Here is an 18,444-nt window from a genome sequence, read left to right as displayed (position 1 = left end):
TTAAGGAAACTTTATTGCCAGTAAAAGGCAAAGATGATGAGGGTTCACAAATAATAAACAGTATTAAGACATAATTTAAATATATCTGTAAAATAACATTAAAAAATTAATACAATACAAATATACTTCCAAGATGACTAAGAGATCTGTCTGCATCAAAAACAACATTTTAGAGGCACAACTTTAAAAGAAAGAAAGAAAGAAAGAAAGACAGAAAGTCATATCCTAGATAAGTCACGTAGGCCTAATAATAGCATTGCTAAAGCAACAAACCCACGAAGCACAATTTAGCCACAGCTGCGACATTATGCACGTTAAAATGCATTTTACTTACCAAAACTTCTGATTAGTTGTACACAAAATCCATCCTCCTCTCTGCTGTGAAGTCACTTTCTTTTGCCATTCCTTCTACCGTTGAAAGTCCAGTCTGTCCTGTCACAGTTGACGCAGAGAAAACTTAATTTTCGAACTAGCAAGTCGCTATGAAGTAGATGAAGTTCGCCAGAATGGTGATTGTGCGTTGTCTCACCATCCAATCAAATCACTCAAAACGCCAAGGTAACAACAAGAAAGCCTTGCTACACCACCGCGATGCTAACTACAAATCTGATTGGTTAACGAAACAATCTTATTGCCAATCGTTTTAAGCGATTCTGTAGGTCTTCGGGCAGATTTCTCACCCTGGCAACACACCATGTTGAAATATCATTGGATAAAATGCGGATTTATTTGACTGGAAGAGGCACAAACAAGACGAAGAATGAATAGAACAGAATACTCAGAATTATTATTTTCTAATAATTCATGGTAAATATATTGAAAAATAAATATGTAATCAAACATGTACTTTTTGTTGTGTCAGTGGTGAAATAAACCAGGTGTGTGTTTATTTAATGGACCTGATAAAAGCATGAGGAGGCATTTAAAACTATATATAAAAACTTTAATAATGTCAGTACAGTTCTCAGTATACATGCAGTGGAAGAATCAGTCAAAAGTATGTTTTTGTTACGCTAAGAATGACACATACAATTAACAGCAGGTTACAACATAACATAATTCACCACAGTTTTTTTTAATTTAATTTTGTTCTTTTCTATTCAACGGTATTTATCAAGTCATATCACGGTCTATTGTATATGAACAGATATTATTCAATGTTTATATTCAAATTTACTTCTTCGCTGTTGTGTTAATATCAAAAAGGTTCCACATGCCGAAAACTGAGAGCCCAATTTAAATGACACTACGAAAAATTTGGGGTTTTTTTGTTTGTTTTTTGAGAATAATAAATGTTTCATTAAGCTAACTGGATGATCCAGTCCATGTCTGTCCAGAGTTTGAAATGTTTCTACAGGTCAGAAGAAGTATAAAGAAGCTACAAAAAGTAAAAAAGAATCTGAGATTAGTGTAAATATAAAAGTAAAAATCCTTAAAATCTGGTTGCAGCATGTAGGCCAGAAATGCTGCGAAAACGGAATGTTGTCTTTATCTTAGAAGTAAATGTGTTTCTTCATGCATTTTGTCAGAGTAAAAACAAAAGGCTGCTGTAAATGAGAGGAAACAGTTGAGTTCATAAAATCATCAAATATTTCACTTCATCTTCTTTTTTCTTCTATCCCATACACACAGATAGGTAAAAGGAGACAAAATAATTTCAGAAACTATTTAGGGTTTTATCGGCATTTACCGATGGTGACTTCATCATCCCCAGAGCCAATCAAATCACACGCCAATCCTCAGGGTGGATTTTCCACTGCAGCAGGTGATATAATCAGCTGACTTTAAAACAAAGGAGGCGTAAGAGATTGCGAAAGTGAATGTGAGTTTTTATCAAAGACAAACATGACAACAGTCTGCCTTATCATCATCCGCCTTTGCTGACCTCCATCTGCCTTCATCAGGATTACATTCACAGACACAGTAGCTCCAGCCCTCACTGATGCCACACAGACTGACAGTTGTCTCTGTCACACCATGAACATCTTACTGCTGACGTATTTGCCCCCCCTTTGCTTGTGTCCAAGGCTGGAGGCCTTGGAGTTGCTCCTCATCGACCCTCCCTTCAGTCTCACGGTGCTGGGTGCGTTCTCAGCCAGAATGGCTCCTTTCTCCTGCCCTTCTTCATCCTGCTTGATGTTGTGGAGGGCCTGGCTGTGCTGGAGGTGCTCCGGGATGGGATGCCAGCTACCGCAAAACCACTTGATGGAGTGGTAGAAAAGCTCGATGCAGCTGGAAAAGGCTGCTATTGCACCAATGATGAAGTAGAAGCAGAGGAAGATGGTTTTCTCCGCGGGGCGGGAGGTGAAGCAGTCCACTGTGTAGGGACAAGGAAAGCGGCTGCAGGGGAACTGGGCCTCCACCTTGAAGCCGTACAGGAGCCACTGACCTGACAGGAAGCCCACCTCTGCCACCACGCGGAAGGCCACATTGATGATGTAGAACCTCTTCAAACGCAGGTCCTCTCTTGACTGCCGGCGGCGGAACTTGGACTCCTCCCTCTTTTTATGTTGGTGCATGGCGTACATGAGGAAGACCAGGGACGGCGTCGCGATGAGGACGATGTGAAAGACCCAGAACCTGTACTGTGAGATAGGGAAGGCCATGTCATAGCACACCTGTTTGCAGCCCGGCTGCAGCGTGTTGCAGGCAAACTCCTGCTGCTCGTCCTGGAACAAATCACTGGCCACCGTGCCCAGAATCAGAATCCTGAAGACGAGCATGATCAGGAGCCAGAAACGTCCAAGCATCGGCGAGTGCATCTGCAGGGTGTCAAAGAGGCCGCTAAGGAGACCCCACTCTCCCATGACTGCGGTGGTCTGGTTTCTCTAAATGACCTAAACCTCCTCGTCCTCCTCTGTGGAAAACCTCCCTCTGACTGGAAGGAGAAACTGCTCCGTGTCTTATTGTCCCCAATTTACAAGACGTCAAAGGCTAATCTTCAGGTCAAAGTTGGGTCCAAGGATTCAGTGTCAGAGTCATAATCAGGGATGGGTTTTCACACCACAGCACAGTGACCTGCAAACAGCAGTGAGAGAAGACTTCAACACTTACATCCAGATAATACGAAATCCAAAGAAATAAAGCAGCAACATACAAATGATTATAGACAAACATGACGTGAATGTTTTATAGAATATTTTGTACGCGTACGAAATAGAAGAAAAGAAACTAAAAGGCTCAAATTAAACATAAAAATATATAAATATAAAACATGTAATAAAGTCTGAGAAAGGTCAAAGGTCATTGGAGTTGTTTTTCAACAGATTCCAAGCTTAGTTAAGACGGAGCTGGTTTGATCCAAAGCCTTGGAGCTACAGCTGTAAACGATGAGTCAGCTCGAGGTTTTCTCAAAGTTACATTCAACATACAGGGCTAAGGTTGAATCAATAACTGTTGCAGACAAGTTCCTACAGTTGCTGGTTGAACTACTTGCCGGTATGAACTTATATGATGAAAGATAGAAAAGCCGGTTGAGCAAAAAAAAGTTGAGTTCCTTCTGCAGTGCAGAGAAAACACCACCCAGCTTATAAGCCTCCGACTCCACTTACAGCTCCAGGCTCTAGCCTCATGTCCATCTGACTTGTCCTCCTCTCTGGCTGTTTCACTCAAAGTGGCTGGTCATTAAAGTTCACCGGTGCTTATAATTTAGGGCGGCGACGGTTGAAGGAAATTCCTAACCATTTAAACGTCCCAGATTGCAGTGATGTTTACTCTTCATCTTGATGAGCGTCTGTACCAGAGCTTCCTCACCGGCAGGAAGGATCTGGTGGTGGACTTTGAACAGCAACAGTAAGATGTTTTACACCATCACCGATGTCAAAAACAAACAACTATCTAGACTACACCATCACTGCACAATCATCCACATCATGAGCTCTGTTCTTCTCACTGTCACTTTTATTTCTGATTGCAGACATTTTAACCAACTTGGTATTTTTATACTTATCTAAGATGTTTTTTTTCCCTTTGCTACACTCAAATTGTTTTTTTTTTTAACAAAATCAATGTCTTTTACATAGTTTAGTCTTTATTAGTATACATTTCACCAGTTATGTATACAGTATATCTAAATCTAAGCTGAAATGTGAAAACAATACTTACCCAAATCAAATTTCCCAGAAATGTGCTTTCCTCTGATTTTACTCCGTGTCAACCCGGTGCTCTACGTTGTCATTAAAATTCAGTCTGAACTGGAACTGTAAATAACCAACTTGTTTAGACAAAATCACTGACGTGAGCCGTCGAGCAGGATTTTCACATTCTACAGACACACACCACCATTTTTTTTATTATAAGAAAAAGTTTATTTAGATATATAAAATAAAGAACCATAGAAATATTTACAGGACAAGAAGAGACGAAACAATTTAAAACGATGCATGCATTAAAATGTCATTTTCTTAAACAAGGATATTATGTTTCCTTTGTGACTCTAAAATAAAACAGTGTACAATGTCGAGTTCAAGTATTTAAATGGAAGTCTTCAACACCAAAAGTTTAAAATGTTATGTCTAAAGATTTTAGTTACTACAAAATTTAACAATCCTCATCAGAATCTGAATCCAGGTTGTAGGTGACGGGTTTGCGGGCTCGTGACGGCTTGTCCCGTGATACCATAGGTTCCCGAGTCACTTTTCCTGGGATCTCTAAGCTGTCTTCCTCTTCCCACTTTTTGGTTTTCTGCAGCAGAAAGATATATATATATATATATATAGTATATAAAAATAGTTGAATGAAATTCACATACAGTGCGAGTCAATGTGAAAAGACCTTGAACTGACCTTGGCACCAGTTGTTTTGGATTTGATGCGTGACATGAGGTCATCAGAGCTATCGTCTGAGTCATCGCTAACAACCTGCTTTCGCTTGGCGGTGATTTTAGCCTTAGGGGCTGGCTTAGCTCCAATTTCAGCCTCGGAGTCACTGAGGTTTAACGAGAACGTCTTCTTCTGTTCGACCTTGGATGACGGTTTGGAGTTGGAGAGAGACGCCATGATGGAAGGCTGCTTTGTATCTAAAAAACAAACAAACAAAAACAAAACAGGGTCAATTAAATGATCAAGAACAGGGGTCAGGAACCTATGGCTCGCAAGCCAAATGTGGCTCCTTTCCTTAGCTGGCATTTCTGAACACAATAAGTAATAATTCCACTGATATTCAAGTAAATCATTACAGGAATCAATGTTAAAATAATCTTAAACCCCCCCCCCCCAACATTCTTGTGCGTTTGTGGCGGCAGCGTCCTCTCTTTGTGTTGTGCTAAATAATCTTTTATTTCTGGCATAAAAAGTGAAGTCTAAGTCAATCCATTTTGTAGCAACACACACACTCACAATATAAAGGAAAAGAATACTTAATGGTAAAATTAAAATAATATAAATAATTATTGATGGACCTCCTTACATTTGCAGCAGAGCCCGCTGATATAAAGGTTCCCGATCCCTGATCTAGAACCAGTCTATTTAATTCACATTCCATTTTGCCCTGTAGTTAAAATTTCTCTTGTAAAAACCCTTTCCTAGTTTAGCACATTTGTTTTTCACTTACAACCACTTTATATTTCTGTGTTCCTGTCTGCCTCCTTGTGGACAAACGTAGGTGTTGCGTTGAATTGAATGTGAAGCCCTTTTTTGTTACTGAGGCCTATAGTGACCGTCGATCCCTAGCGGTTTCTATTTTACCACTTCGACTGAAAGATGACACCTACTTAAACTTTTCAGAAAAAGTCCATGACAAAATGTTTTTTTACTAATTAATAATAAATAAAAAAAAAGCTTCCCACCTGCTGCTGTTTTCTTGGTTGCTGCCGTTTTCTTGGTTGCTGCTGTTTTTTTGGCTCCGGCCGCAGCAGAGGATTTTTTGGTGGCTTTCGGTTTAACAGGAACCTTGGCTGCAGACTCCTGATCATCTGACTGACCTACAGAGATCCACCAAATCTTTAAAGGGCTCAACCTTTGTTTCAACCAGGTTACAAAAAATTAAATAGATAAAACATAAATGAACTATTTATTTACTTACTGCTGGACTTGACTGCCTGCCTTCTGACAGTGGCTTTCTTCTTTGTCCTGCACAGGATAAATGAGTCAGAAAATGAAAAATTATGTAAAATATATGTACTTGTAACATACATACATAAATACACACACACACACACATATATATACATATATATAACTCTCTGGTTTTACTCACGCAGGATTCAGAACAAAGCTTTTGTCCTCATCGTCATCGATGACAGTTTTCTTTTTCTGAGCGTCGTTCTTCATCCAGTCATTGAATTCTTCATCGCTGTCTGACATGGTGTATTGGACTGTAGCTGGAATAATTAGAGCCAAGTGGACAGAGTCAACACTTCAGTCAGGGATTCATCGACACCAAGTACTTAATTAAGTGATTTAGAGCCATGACTAAAATATTAACCATGGCAACAAACAAATACTAATAATAATAAAAATCATTTGCAAACCTTCAAAACAGACATAAATTGAAATCTCAAAAGTAGATCTTGGCTTTTAAATATTTGGACTGATTTGCACATTTAAATACCTTGAGATGAAGACATTTAGACACTCAATGGCTCTGCGGGAAGTCTGTGGCCCATTAAATCAGGGAATTTAGCTGATTATGATGACGATTTAGTTTTTTTGTTCACACAGACATTTATACCTGTATTATTGTCATTTTGATAGAATGTGAGTCACACAGCAAAAACTACTGTAAAATCACACACAAATAAGTAAAAAAAAAAAAAAAAAAAAACTAAGAGGAGTTCCTTTTAGATTTAAAGTCACAATGTTACAACTTTTCTGAAATTATCACAACTCACCATAAGGTGTGAATTGTGTAATAATCACTCCACTGTGTAATGATTAGTCTGACGTTTATTCAGATTCACCTTTAGTTTTTAGCTCCCTTCTTTGCCTGGGGGCAGCCACCGCCTCTGTGTCCATAACACTGTCGGAGCAGCTCTCAGACGCCACGTCGTCAGATGTCCTGTCCTCAGACTCTTTCTTAACCTTCATGGTGACAGGCTTGAACTGGAGTGTGGTCTGCTTACCCACCACTGCACCAAAAAAGTGAGTTCATTGAGCCAAGTAAAAAACAAAACAATAACAAGCACAGCAAACTCTTTTGCAGAGTTTCTGTGCTGGAAATTGGCCACACATATGTTTTCAGCCTTATATTAACAAATGGAACTGGATCTGTTCCCAACTTCTGTGATTTTGAACCTAAATATCCACTAATGCTAATTTATATGATTACGTCTCTGTCACACCTTTTTCCTTTGTCTGACTTTTACTCTTCTTGCTCAGTCGTGCAGCCAGACCCAGCTCCTCATCTGGAACCACGTTCTCAGAGTCTTCTTCAAACTCCATCTTCATCACGACCTTTTCCTCCTAAGATTTAAAAAGGAAAAAAAAGGAACAAAAGTTAGAGGAAATGTTCTTTTCTGAAAATCAAATGAATAATTTCAAAAAAACTTTTCAAATAGTGTCAGGTAAACAACAATCATACTAATTCAATACCTTGGGTTTCTTGACCTTCTTCTTAGCGTCGGCTTTCATGGTGCTGGTGACTCGGGGGATGACCCGACGACCCTGAGGAGTAGGCAGAGTCTCCCGCTTCACCTTTAATGCTTTGCCTTTTCCCTTCACAGCAGGCATGACCATCAACTCCTTTTCTTTAGCCTCGACGCGCTGAGATCAAGGACAGAAGTAATTAGAGGTTGTTGTGGTAGAAAAGATTCAACCATGACCAACTGTCTGTCTGACTGTACCTCTAGTTCCTCAGTGAAAAGAGCCAGGTCTTCTCTCCACAGGTCAGACGGACTCTTCTTCTTCAGGATCTCCAGCTCCGTTATCTGGGAAACAACAGACAGGTCAAAAACAGTGTCACATTATGGCCACTAGGGGGCACACATCATAGTTAAACATCCCACCTTGCTGTCCCTCTGTTTGCACAGCTCCTCTTTCTTTTCTTTGGTTAGGTACCACATGGGCATGCCGAGGAGGTAGTTGTAGTCTGGACCACTGGTGTGCTCCATCTCTGCCCCCTCCTCATCTTCATCAGCTAGATCCTCATTCTAAAAGGGTGAGAGCAAAGGAACTTAGTTTCTTCACTCAAGTCTTAACTGGCCCATGCATGTGCTGCAGTTGAGAATCAAACCTTTTCCTGGGCTTGTTTCCAGGCCTTGACTGGGTCAGAGTCGTAGCCCATCTGCTCTAGCATCCTGATCAGCTCTTTCTTCGGCTTGTTCTCTGAAAGAAGCCAACCACAGATGTATCAGTTGTTGTTGTTGGAAAAAAAACCAAACAAAAACAACATCACAAGAACTAATACTGATATAACGGTTTTAAATAGATATGTTTCAGAAGCCACTGACCGATGACCAGCGTGCCCTCAATCTTCTCCAGGATGAAACGAGCCTGGTTGCTGAGCTTTAGGCTCTCTGCGGACAGCATGCCTGTCAACCAGTCCTTCCGCAGCATGTAGTACTTCATTCTCAGCTCAAAGAATTCCTTCATAATATCCAAAACAGACTCGTACTTCTTCAGGCTGCCCACGTGGTCAAACAGGACCTGAGGGAGTGGGATAAGTTACTACGTTTGTAGAAAGATGCTTATTTAGGATATATTATCCACATAGTTATATCCACATACCATAGAGTTACATGTGAGTGGACTTTGGAGTTTAAAGACTTTATGGAGGCCAGCAGCTTCAGCCTCCCTCAGTTTCTCCTCGGTCATCTTTACCACGAAGCGGACGGTGGTGTCTGTGTGGTACTCCTTGTAGTCCGTGATCAGAGATGGAACCTTATCTGTGCCGTTCAACATCGGCTCCAGCACATTCTCTTTGTAGACCTGTCCCCGAGAAATGTGGTTTAATCACAACGTGCTGATATGGAAGAACATAACCACCACGCAAAACTTGAGGGACCGACCTGTGTCCACATTTTGACAGGCAATTCAGAGATCTCAATGGTGGTGGAGTCAATGATGGCCAATTCTCCGCTGTTTAGGAACTGGTTGTCCAACACCTGGTCAATTGTGCCCTTGAAGCCTTTGTAGTTTGGAAGCTATCCAAGATGTCAATGATTAGACAACTGAGTGAGTCAAACTGATTGTTAATGATGTGCTGTCCTCACCATTGGCAGGGGCTCCTCCCCGTTGAGCATGCGGTTGACGTTATTGATGACCTCTCGGATGTCGTGGTTGGGGATTTTGCTGGCCCAACCGGTGCCGATGCCTTCAGAGCCGTTCACCAGCACAGTGGGGATGATGGGAATGTACCACTCTGGCTCCACACGCTGGTTGTCGTCATAGTTGTACTTGAGCAAGTTGTCATCCAAGGCCGGGAATACCAGGCGGGTAATAGGGCTGTAAGGACAAATGTCCAAAATGTTTCTGTCCAGCAGCGGTTGTCTGGCTCTGTTGACACACAGGCTACAGACAGACCACTCACCTGAGCATGGTGAAGATGTATCGAGGGCTGGCAGAGTCTTTACCACCGTGCAGCCTGGTCCCAAACTGACCAAGAGGCTGCAGCAGGTTCATGTTGTTGCTTCCCACAAAGTTCTGGGCCAAACCCACGATGGTCATCATCAGTGACACCTGAAAATGATCGTTTATGGAGTCGTTATAATCAGCATTGTTAAACAGGTAAATGCAACTATAAGTTTGTATTATGAACAAACTTAACACACCTCTCCATGATGGTAGGCCGACATCTCAGCAACTGAACCAGCCAACTGCGCCACCTTCACCTCACGCTTGTCGTTTCTTTTCATGCAACAGAACAACACTTTCCTCTGACCAGGCTTCAGACCTACAGCACAAAATGTGACAACTGTGTTATTACTGGAATTTCTCTAGGAAATTAAGTGAAAAGTCCAGAAGCTTGGCCAAAATCCAAGTCTTTGAGAATGGAGAGGCTAATCAACTGGTATTTGACTTTATAATTTATATTGTAGACTAAACACAAATGTTAACCAATCAACCAACTCACCATCCACTAGGCAGGGAATTGACCTTTCATTATCGGAGTTTGAAAACAGGATAAGCTCCTTGTTGACAAAATCATTGTAGGAAAGAGACTTTGTGGTCTGACTGTAGAGGTAGTCCTGAAAATGGGAAAAAAAAAAAAAAAATTATGTAAAAAAAAAAAAACTGACAGAGAAGCATAATGGACCTCAGAAAGTTCTGCAGGAGCAGTGATGTTGCAGCACCTCTGGCAGGTTGTGCTCTCTACGCTGGCGTCTGTCCATCATGTAGTTGTTCAGCCACTCCTTTCGCTCGTCCACCTTCTTCTTACTAAAGGCCTAGGGATAAAAAAAGAAAGAATAAAAAAGTAAATTAGTTTAATTTAATTTAATCTCACAGACAAAGGGACACGAGGACTTACAAGAGTTATAGCTTCATCGTCTTGGGGTCCAGAGTACTTGAATGGGATTCGGTGCCTCTGCATGTCAGAGAAGTACTCTTTGGCCTCCTGGGATGTGCTGGTTCCCAAACCTGTGGGACAAAATGGACACAAAGAGAGGCCCTGTGAGACAAAGAACCTAGAAGATGACAACGTGACAAGAGTCGAGCACAAAGGGGCTGCTTACTTGGCCTTTTTTACTACCACACAGGGGTTTAGAACAAACCTTTGTAGTATTTGATTTTCCAAGATCTGTAGTTGGCCTGAGACTCTTTCCAGACATTGAATTCAGGGATACTGTAGAAGGAGAGCTGGGTTTTCTTAAAAGACACCTACAGAGACAATCAAAAACAGGTTCACCTCACTTTCTCCTTTTAAATTTCAAAACAAAACAAACGAGTAACGATTGTTCCACAAGCTGGCCACGAGATGGCAGTGCGGTTGCAAATGTCAGTTTATCGGGGTTATAACTCTATTTCATCTACTGTGGTTCACAAAACGATCCTGCAAGTGACTGACGTTCTTTGTTTACAGACCTTGATGATCGGTGTGATAAACTCCTCCAGGAAGTTGTGACGTAGCAGAGACGGCCAGTTGTGGTGGATGAAGTTGATCAGCAAGCCTTTAATGTGGGAGCCATCTTGATCCTGATACGAACACAGGAATGAAGCAGTGTCCAGTAAAAAAAACAAAACAATAACAACAAACAAACCAAAAAATTAACTAAACTATAAAAAGAAATGTCAAATGTGTCATGCGACACTAAAAATCACACCTGATCGGTCATGATCATGATCTTGCCATAACGCAGGGTCTTAAGGGAATCAGGGTCACTGTAGTTCTTCTTATACTGGAGACCAATGATCTTGATGATGTTGTTGATCTCAGCGTTCTCCATGATCTTAAGAGGAAGACAATATTGGCATCACTGTTCTGATTTAAATTTTCCAAAAGTTTTGACATTTGTCATTTATTATTCTGTAAACGAAAGCAAAGGAGAAATATGTAAACTGTTTTTTTGTTGTTGTTGTTGCCCAACCTGTTTGTGTGAGGCCTCCCTAACGTTGAGTATTTTTCCCCTGAGGGGGAAAACACCATAGCGGTCTCTTCCCACAACACCCAGTCCAGACACGGCCAGTGTCTTGGCCGAGTCTCCCTCAGTGAGGATAAGTGTGCAGCCAACGGAGTTCTTTCCACCTGCAGGACAACATGGTTATAGAGCAAATAACCTTGATAAGAATGATGTGTTATCCACACAATCTTAAGATGCAGTACCTGCATCGTTAGCATCATCCAGTTTAGGCACTCCCTTGATTTTTGTGTGTTTGACAGATGAGCATTTCTTGTTCAGCAGTGTCTGAGCTTTAAACTTCACCCAGTTCATGATACTTTCCACAATCCCACAGTTTGTAGCCTTTGAAAAACAAACAAACAAAAACAATAGGTTTTCAAAGGTTCAATAGGTTTCAATTAATCCGAGTGTCATGGCCTTTGCAGGCCACCCAGCGTTGATGCTGAAAAGGTTTTTATTGGCACCTGTTTGATGAACTGAGCACTGAGGGAACATGTGGACCCAAAGCCCTTCTGCTGCAGAGTCATGTTCTCTTTGGTCTGAGAGTCAAAGGTCGGGTTCTCAATCAGACAGTTGACAAAGAGCCACATGTGGTTCTTCACCTGCAGGGTGAGAGGAGAACAGTGATATTTACTCAGATCCAAATATTTATGATTCATCCACATCAGATCAGAGTTTGCTTTCTGACTACTGAACCTGGAAAGGCTTCACTGCCACGCCAGCTTTGTTCTTCTTCTTCACTACTTCAATGAGTTTTGCGACCACCTGGTCAGCCACGTAATCAATGTGCCTCCCTCCCTGGATTCAAAGGGACAAACATTTGCAAAATAAGCCAAATTTAAATTTGTGGGGGAAAAGCCAAAATACAGTATATTAGAGTACCAAGGAAAGTTTCAACATATTTCTTAATGGCGCTTTACTCTAGTAATGACAGTGAATCGTTACCTTAGTCGTGGCAATACTGTTGACAAAGCTGACTTGCTGGAAACCTTTCTCACTCATGGTGAGACAGACCTCCCAGCGGTCATTGACTGACTCGTGAATCACAGTCAGGGGACCACCGAGCTCATCTGTCTTGTCCTTCAAATACATGTCCACATAACTACGGAAACCATTGATCTGAAAAAGAGAACAATGAACTCAGATAACACACACACACACACAAAACCCCAAACCTGCATGATTGTCATAGTGGAACTCACTGGAAGCTTTGTGCCATTAAAGAACACACGAATACCCTTGGTGGATCCGGCCACGTCGTAGGCTCTCCTGGTCATCAAAGCTACAGTGTCTTTGTCCAGGATGCTCATCTTAAACTTGGGAAGGTCTGGTCTGAAGGTCACACAGGTGTACTCCTCTCCCTCAAAAGGTCTGACCTGAGGTTCCCCAGCTCTGCCCATGTTGTCATACCATGTCTAGAGGAAGAATGGACATGGTTAACACACAGAGGGGAAAAAAAAGGCCCAACAGTGCAAGTGTGCTTTGTCCATTTCCTTACCTGCTTGAAGCACTTCTTTGACTCCTTGCAGGAGGTTTCCACTGTGAACTTTGTGCTAAAGATGTTGCAGAGCTTAGCACCGTAACCATTACGTCCACCTAAATAATGTATTGATGCGGAAGTATGAGTTAAGATAGGAGCAGGGAAAAAATAATATTACTAATGATGGCTTAACTGATTTTGGAAAAAAATGTTCTTTTCAAATTCAAGTAAACTTTGACATCTATATTGTCAACCAGTATGGTCGAACAAGTCAGGTGAAGTGTCAGAATTATGTTTGTCAAATGGGACATGCTGTTCCAGTTACATAAATTTAGGCTTTAGCTCCAAATCCAATACAGCAATTACAAATTAGTTTTAGGCTTTAGCTCCAAATCCAATACATTTATTCCAATACAATTATTTTATATTTTGGCCTAATCCTTGTGTCATTATTTCATGATCATTATCAAATCATGAGGTACCCAGAAATACCGCAAATAACAGAGAGAAAACATACACACCCAAATGAGTGCACGTGTTTTCAGACTCACCGGTGACTTTTTTCTCCTCGTCGTCATAGTTACTGGACGTGAGGAGTTGCCCAAAGATGAGAGCAGGTACGTAAACCTTCTCCACTTTGTGCTGCACCACAGGGATACCTTTTCCATTATTCCAAATACTGATGGTGTTGTTTTCACTGAAATTGCAAAACAAACATATTTATTTTCCCTTGAATGACCACAAAAACAAACAAAATTATGTATTAGAATATTTTACAATACATAGGATATTTTTGAGATCTGAACTTGGTTTGTAGTACTCACACATCAATGTTGACTTTGATGCAGGTCATGCTCTTATCCCTTTGTTTATTGTCAGCTGCATTCACTATAGGAAGAAAATATAATAAATATTTATATACAGGGAATTTATATATATATAAAAACCCCGGAAGCTTTAAATTGTGTAGATATCTTGTCTGAAGTTTGAAAACTCACCAAGGATCTCATCAAAGATCTTGTAAAGCCCAGGCACAAACGTCACATCACGGCAGTTCAGTCCAAGCACCTCATCATACACCCACATTTGCTGAGTAGGGGAAAAGTGACAGTAAAGTCGACTTGTAAATTTTTAAGACACCAACCATTAATGTGTTATTCTCCTCATCGGCATCCTGCAGCTCTGCTCAGAGAGCAGCATCCTACAGAATATACGTATATATATATACACACACACACACACACACATATATATTATATATATATATATATATATATAAAAAACAGTGCACTCGCACACAAGTTCCTGTGAGATTAACTGGAGGTCCTGAAATCAATACACTGACTACAGAAGCCATCAGATTAAAAGGCTAAGCCACCGCTGTGTGACTTACTTGGGTGACAGTCTCCACAGAGCCTATGTAGGAGTCTGGTCGAAGTAAAATGTGCTCCAACTGCGTCTTCTTCTGATAGATCCGCTCTACCGACAGCCTCTTGGGATCTTTCTTTGTCTTTTCAACCGTTTTGTTTCCAAAGAAAGCTTGCTGCAAATGTCACAACAATGTTATTCTCCAGGTTTTATACTGTATTAAAGGCTTGACATAAACAGGGCTCTGTGTAGCCTATTAACCGCTACACAAAAACACAAAGGGTTAACGCTCTACAGAAATATTTAGTATAGGTTGAATATCCAATATTTTGAAAGAGGTGTTTTTAAAACACAAATTATATTAATAGTAAAATCAAACAGTGCTTCAGCCCCCCACAAAAACTATAGATATTACAATTGAACTATTAGCTAGATTTCTACTGGAATCTCAAACCTATAGCACAATATGTAAGATTATTTTGTGGTCCTTAATTTTTTATTGACTATTTGTATATTTAATAATTTAGGTTAATTCAGAACCAGAATAAGAAGTAGATTCTTCGTGAAGCAAAGGGTTAAAAACCTACTTATGTTACAAAGCTGTCCTCTGGAGGTCCAGCTCTCAAATAATTGGATCGTACACAGGGGTAATGCCTCTGTTTACAAATCATTGAAAATTAAATACAGACAAAATAACGTTGTTTTTTTCAGTCACATATTTAGATGAGGGTTTTAAGTAGACCGTATTTAACAATGACAGTAATTTTGTGTAAAGTGTTTTGCATTTTCAATTTTCTTCATTCCTTGCTCACATTCTAAACACGTTGAATCTGCAGTTTTTTTCTTCTGATGCAGCATTTACATCTAACGTCTAAAGGTTTTGATCGTTGCACAGTTAACTAATCGCTGCAGCTTCGTCGTGCAGTAAAATTCAACTCATGTTTAATATTAATCTCTACAATATTAGTCTGTGTTAATTAAAGGGACAATAGGGAAATTGACATTTACATTCTAAGATGCTAACTTTGTTTGTAAAAAAAAATGGCGGTCCACATAGATTTTCACAATTTTAAGTGACAAATGGTCCCCATAACTGCGTTTACCTTAAGACTACCAGCAAAATTAGACATGTTTTGTCCCTCATTTGTCCACCACCTAGAATCGTTTAACAATGGACGAGTTTTTGTATGGTTTATAACGTTAGTTTGTTGGCGCAACGACTACGAACAGCAACACGGCACCTTCATAACACAACCACAAAAAACAAACACAGAAACAGAAAAACACGGCGAATTTACCTTCAGTGGCTCCGCCATTTTTTTCTTAAATATGCCCCGTTTGTTACTAAGAAGCAAAAACCTAATAAAATCCCCAACAAATTTACTTGTGGCTAACTGCTAACTACAACTGCTGCCTGGCCGTAAAGATAAGATAAGTAAAGAAGACCGCCTCTGGGTTGAAAATTTGAAAACTCAAATGAAGTCTCTCCCGCCAGCTGTTTGAACCAATGAATTGAAGGAACAGTGTGACGAATATCCTCAGTCGGGAAGTTAAACATCGCCACCAATCACTGACGGCAGAAAGGTACATGCACCGCCTGCCCTGTGCTACTCGGCCAATCATCTTTCAGGCAACCATATTCACAGATTCACCGCAGATGTTAGAACACTAACAACACGACTTCTATAACTACGATTATAAAAAGTTGAACACCAAAAAAATAAATACAAATAAAATAATAATAACAAATTCTACAAGTTAAACGTACTAAAACTTACCTGTGAATACTATTACTAAACATGTTATTTAATAAGGCTGTGGCTCATAATGACGATAATATTTATCAAATATCATATAAACGGAAGATAATGGCTGGATAGGTTGATTTGATTTCCAAAAAAATTTAAGCTGTATTGTCACATGCTTGTCTGTAAAAAAGGGAAATTGGCTACCATTTACCCTAGTGCATGAATAAAAGACATTCAAAAAGTAAAACATTATGATAAATTGACATTTTGGTTGCAAAAAGGGGGGAAACAACTTGATTTTGATTGTATATAAATAGTGGACACTTTTGAAGCCTTGTAGGCCTCCTGTCACAATCTATTTTGTCATCCTTTGTAATGTTATCATTCAAATGTACTGCATCTCACTGAAAACAAAGAGTGTGGGCCTAAAGTGCTGACTTTAAGCTTTAAGAGAGTTGGGGGATGCTTAATGGGCGAACAGTGTCAGAATCCCAGTGCATTCACCCTGGAGGAGGTTACAGAGGTTATTGATTTAAACACCATTAGAGCTGCAAGTTCTTGTTGTAACTTTCTTGATACAGTGCCATATGCTACACTGTGCTGTGCTATACTGTGGAATACACATCGTGCATACAACACAGTATTTACAGCGCATACAAAACAGTTAGTATTGTGTATGTGCTGCGCATAAACCATTGTTTTTCAAGGAGACTATTTCCTATTATAACCCATAAAATATTGATTATATGTACCATAACAGAAAGACATTAAACTTTAAGATTAATGTTTATTAATAACGGCCAAGAATTACCATTCAGAAATAGTCCTGATATAGCAGTCCTTATAAGATATAATACATGGACTATATGGGTTTGAACACAAAATAAATACCAACAATCACTGGCCTATCATTAACAACCCCCCAACATATCTTTGACCTCCCAAATTTACAAATCTCTCTCTCTCTATATATATATATATGTGTGTATATACATACAGTATGTATAAATATATATAAATTGCATCAATGCAAACAACGTTTTTCTCCGCACACTGCAAAAACTAGCCTCACAGGATCTATGTTACACTTTCCGGAGATGCACTACCCAATTTCATTCTGCCTCTGTTATCAAAACCCAGCAATCTCTCATTTCCTCCAATCTCCCTGTCACACATGCATAATCAGTGTACTTGATAGCTGCCTAAAAGCTATTTAGTGGTTAATGGCTTTATCTCTGCAGACGTGGGTTGTTGTACTTTATAAAAGTGCTTTGCTGATGCCTTCCTGCAGCACTGTGTCATGATGCAGAGCCCTGCTTCCTGTCTTACAGCCATGTTAACCTGATGTAAAGTAATTGAAGAAGAACACATTAAAGGAAACAACAATACTTTTTGCAATGCCAAGCAATCTCTGTCTGTCCAGATCTGTAGCTATCAGTCAATGGAAATGCAATGTCCTGAGTTATCTCAACGTTCTGTCCTTCTTATCGACCTTCATCTGCTGTGTTACCCACTCATCTGACCTTGGCCTGATGATAATAACAGGACTGGAGAGCACGAGTACAATGTGCAGCGTCTACACAAGTGAGGGTGGAAGCACATGTTCAAGGTTTTGTAGCTCAAACAATAAGGTATTTCTGTGAATAGGCACTAAATGAGTGTGAGAGCTGCCATCAGTAGGTTTTCATTAAAACACCACACAGTAGTTTTAATAGACCCTATTCAAAGCAGACAATGTTCCCCTCACTGTCTACCTAAACACAGACCATTTAGAAGGAAGACCTGATTCTACCTGGACTTTTCTATAACACTGTGAGGACTGCCGGCACACTGCCACAGATGTAGTGATAACTGAAAAATGGACTACTTACTAAAATGTGGAGCGTTATGTCATTCAAGGATACTCTGGGTTTGGCAGATATTAGATTGACACATAGGTTGACAGATGGTTCTTCAATTATTTCAAGTAGTTTGCAGTAGGTACTGTAGGTAAAAGGCATTCAAGTCTTTTAACACTATAGTTACAAAGAAATAATTAATATATACAGGTCCCAGGTTGCATTGTTGAAAATGCTGCTATTAAATAACCCATTACATAGAAAAAAGACTAAAGTGACTAATGTCATCATCCCAGAAATAATTTGCAGAAGTAGTTAAATGACAGCAACATAACGCAAAGGTAACCAAAATCCAATGAATAAAAGCCAGCTTAAGAGTAAGAAAATAAGGATCAAAAAGTTATCTTACCTAAAATGTTATCTTAACCACATTGGTCACTATGTCAGGGTGTGGATGAAGACTCAACCAATTGGAGGTCAAATATCAGAAGTCTGGATGAAATGACCAGGAACACT

General features: G+C 40.0%; 2 protein-coding genes across 2 annotated transcripts; both read right to left on the bottom strand.

Annotated features, from left to right (window-relative positions):
• Positions 1 to 1,275: 1,275 nt before the first annotated feature.
• LOC103381759 (gap junction delta-3 protein) lies at positions 1,276 to 4,178 on the bottom strand. The gene is made up of 2 exons (XM_025057771.1): positions 4,105 to 4,178; positions 1,276 to 3,018 (listed from the first exon to the last, which is right to left on the bottom strand). Exon 2 carries the CDS (start codon positions 2,805 to 2,807, stop codon positions 1,971 to 1,973), a length of 837 nt encoding a protein of 278 aa, XP_024913539.1. The 5' UTR covers positions 2,808 to 3,018; positions 4,105 to 4,178; the 3' UTR covers positions 1,276 to 1,970.
• Positions 4,179 to 4,292: 114 nt separating this feature from the next.
• top2a (DNA topoisomerase II alpha) lies at positions 4,293 to 15,831 on the bottom strand. The gene is made up of 35 exons (XM_008314265.3): positions 15,641 to 15,831; positions 14,368 to 14,517; positions 13,973 to 14,063; positions 13,799 to 13,862; positions 13,526 to 13,671; positions 12,993 to 13,090; positions 12,697 to 12,909; positions 12,440 to 12,613; positions 12,191 to 12,292; positions 11,959 to 12,096; positions 11,698 to 11,836; positions 11,462 to 11,619; positions 11,198 to 11,323; positions 10,959 to 11,069; positions 10,649 to 10,754; positions 10,405 to 10,514; positions 10,229 to 10,321; positions 10,009 to 10,123; positions 9,707 to 9,828; positions 9,466 to 9,614; positions 9,149 to 9,380; positions 8,945 to 9,079; positions 8,664 to 8,864; positions 8,387 to 8,582; positions 8,170 to 8,261; positions 7,943 to 8,086; positions 7,781 to 7,864; positions 7,530 to 7,700; positions 7,280 to 7,400; positions 6,899 to 7,066; positions 6,196 to 6,319; positions 6,022 to 6,068; positions 5,786 to 5,920; positions 4,785 to 5,017; positions 4,293 to 4,683 (listed from the first exon to the last, which is right to left on the bottom strand). The coding sequence occupies exons 1-35, from the start codon at positions 15,656 to 15,658 to the stop codon at positions 4,540 to 4,542; spliced, it is 4,650 nt and encodes a 1,549-aa protein (XP_008312487.1). The 5' UTR covers positions 15,659 to 15,831; the 3' UTR covers positions 4,293 to 4,539.
• Positions 15,832 to 18,444: the final 2,613 nt, after the last annotated feature.

This window comes from Cynoglossus semilaevis, chromosome 8, assembly GCF_000523025.1.
Source record: "Cynoglossus semilaevis isolate Cse_v1.0 chromosome 8, Cse_v1.0, whole genome shotgun sequence".
Taxonomy (NCBI): domain Eukaryota; kingdom Metazoa; phylum Chordata; class Actinopteri; order Pleuronectiformes; family Cynoglossidae; genus Cynoglossus; species Cynoglossus semilaevis.
This window is presented reverse-complemented; position numbering and strand designations above follow the sequence as displayed.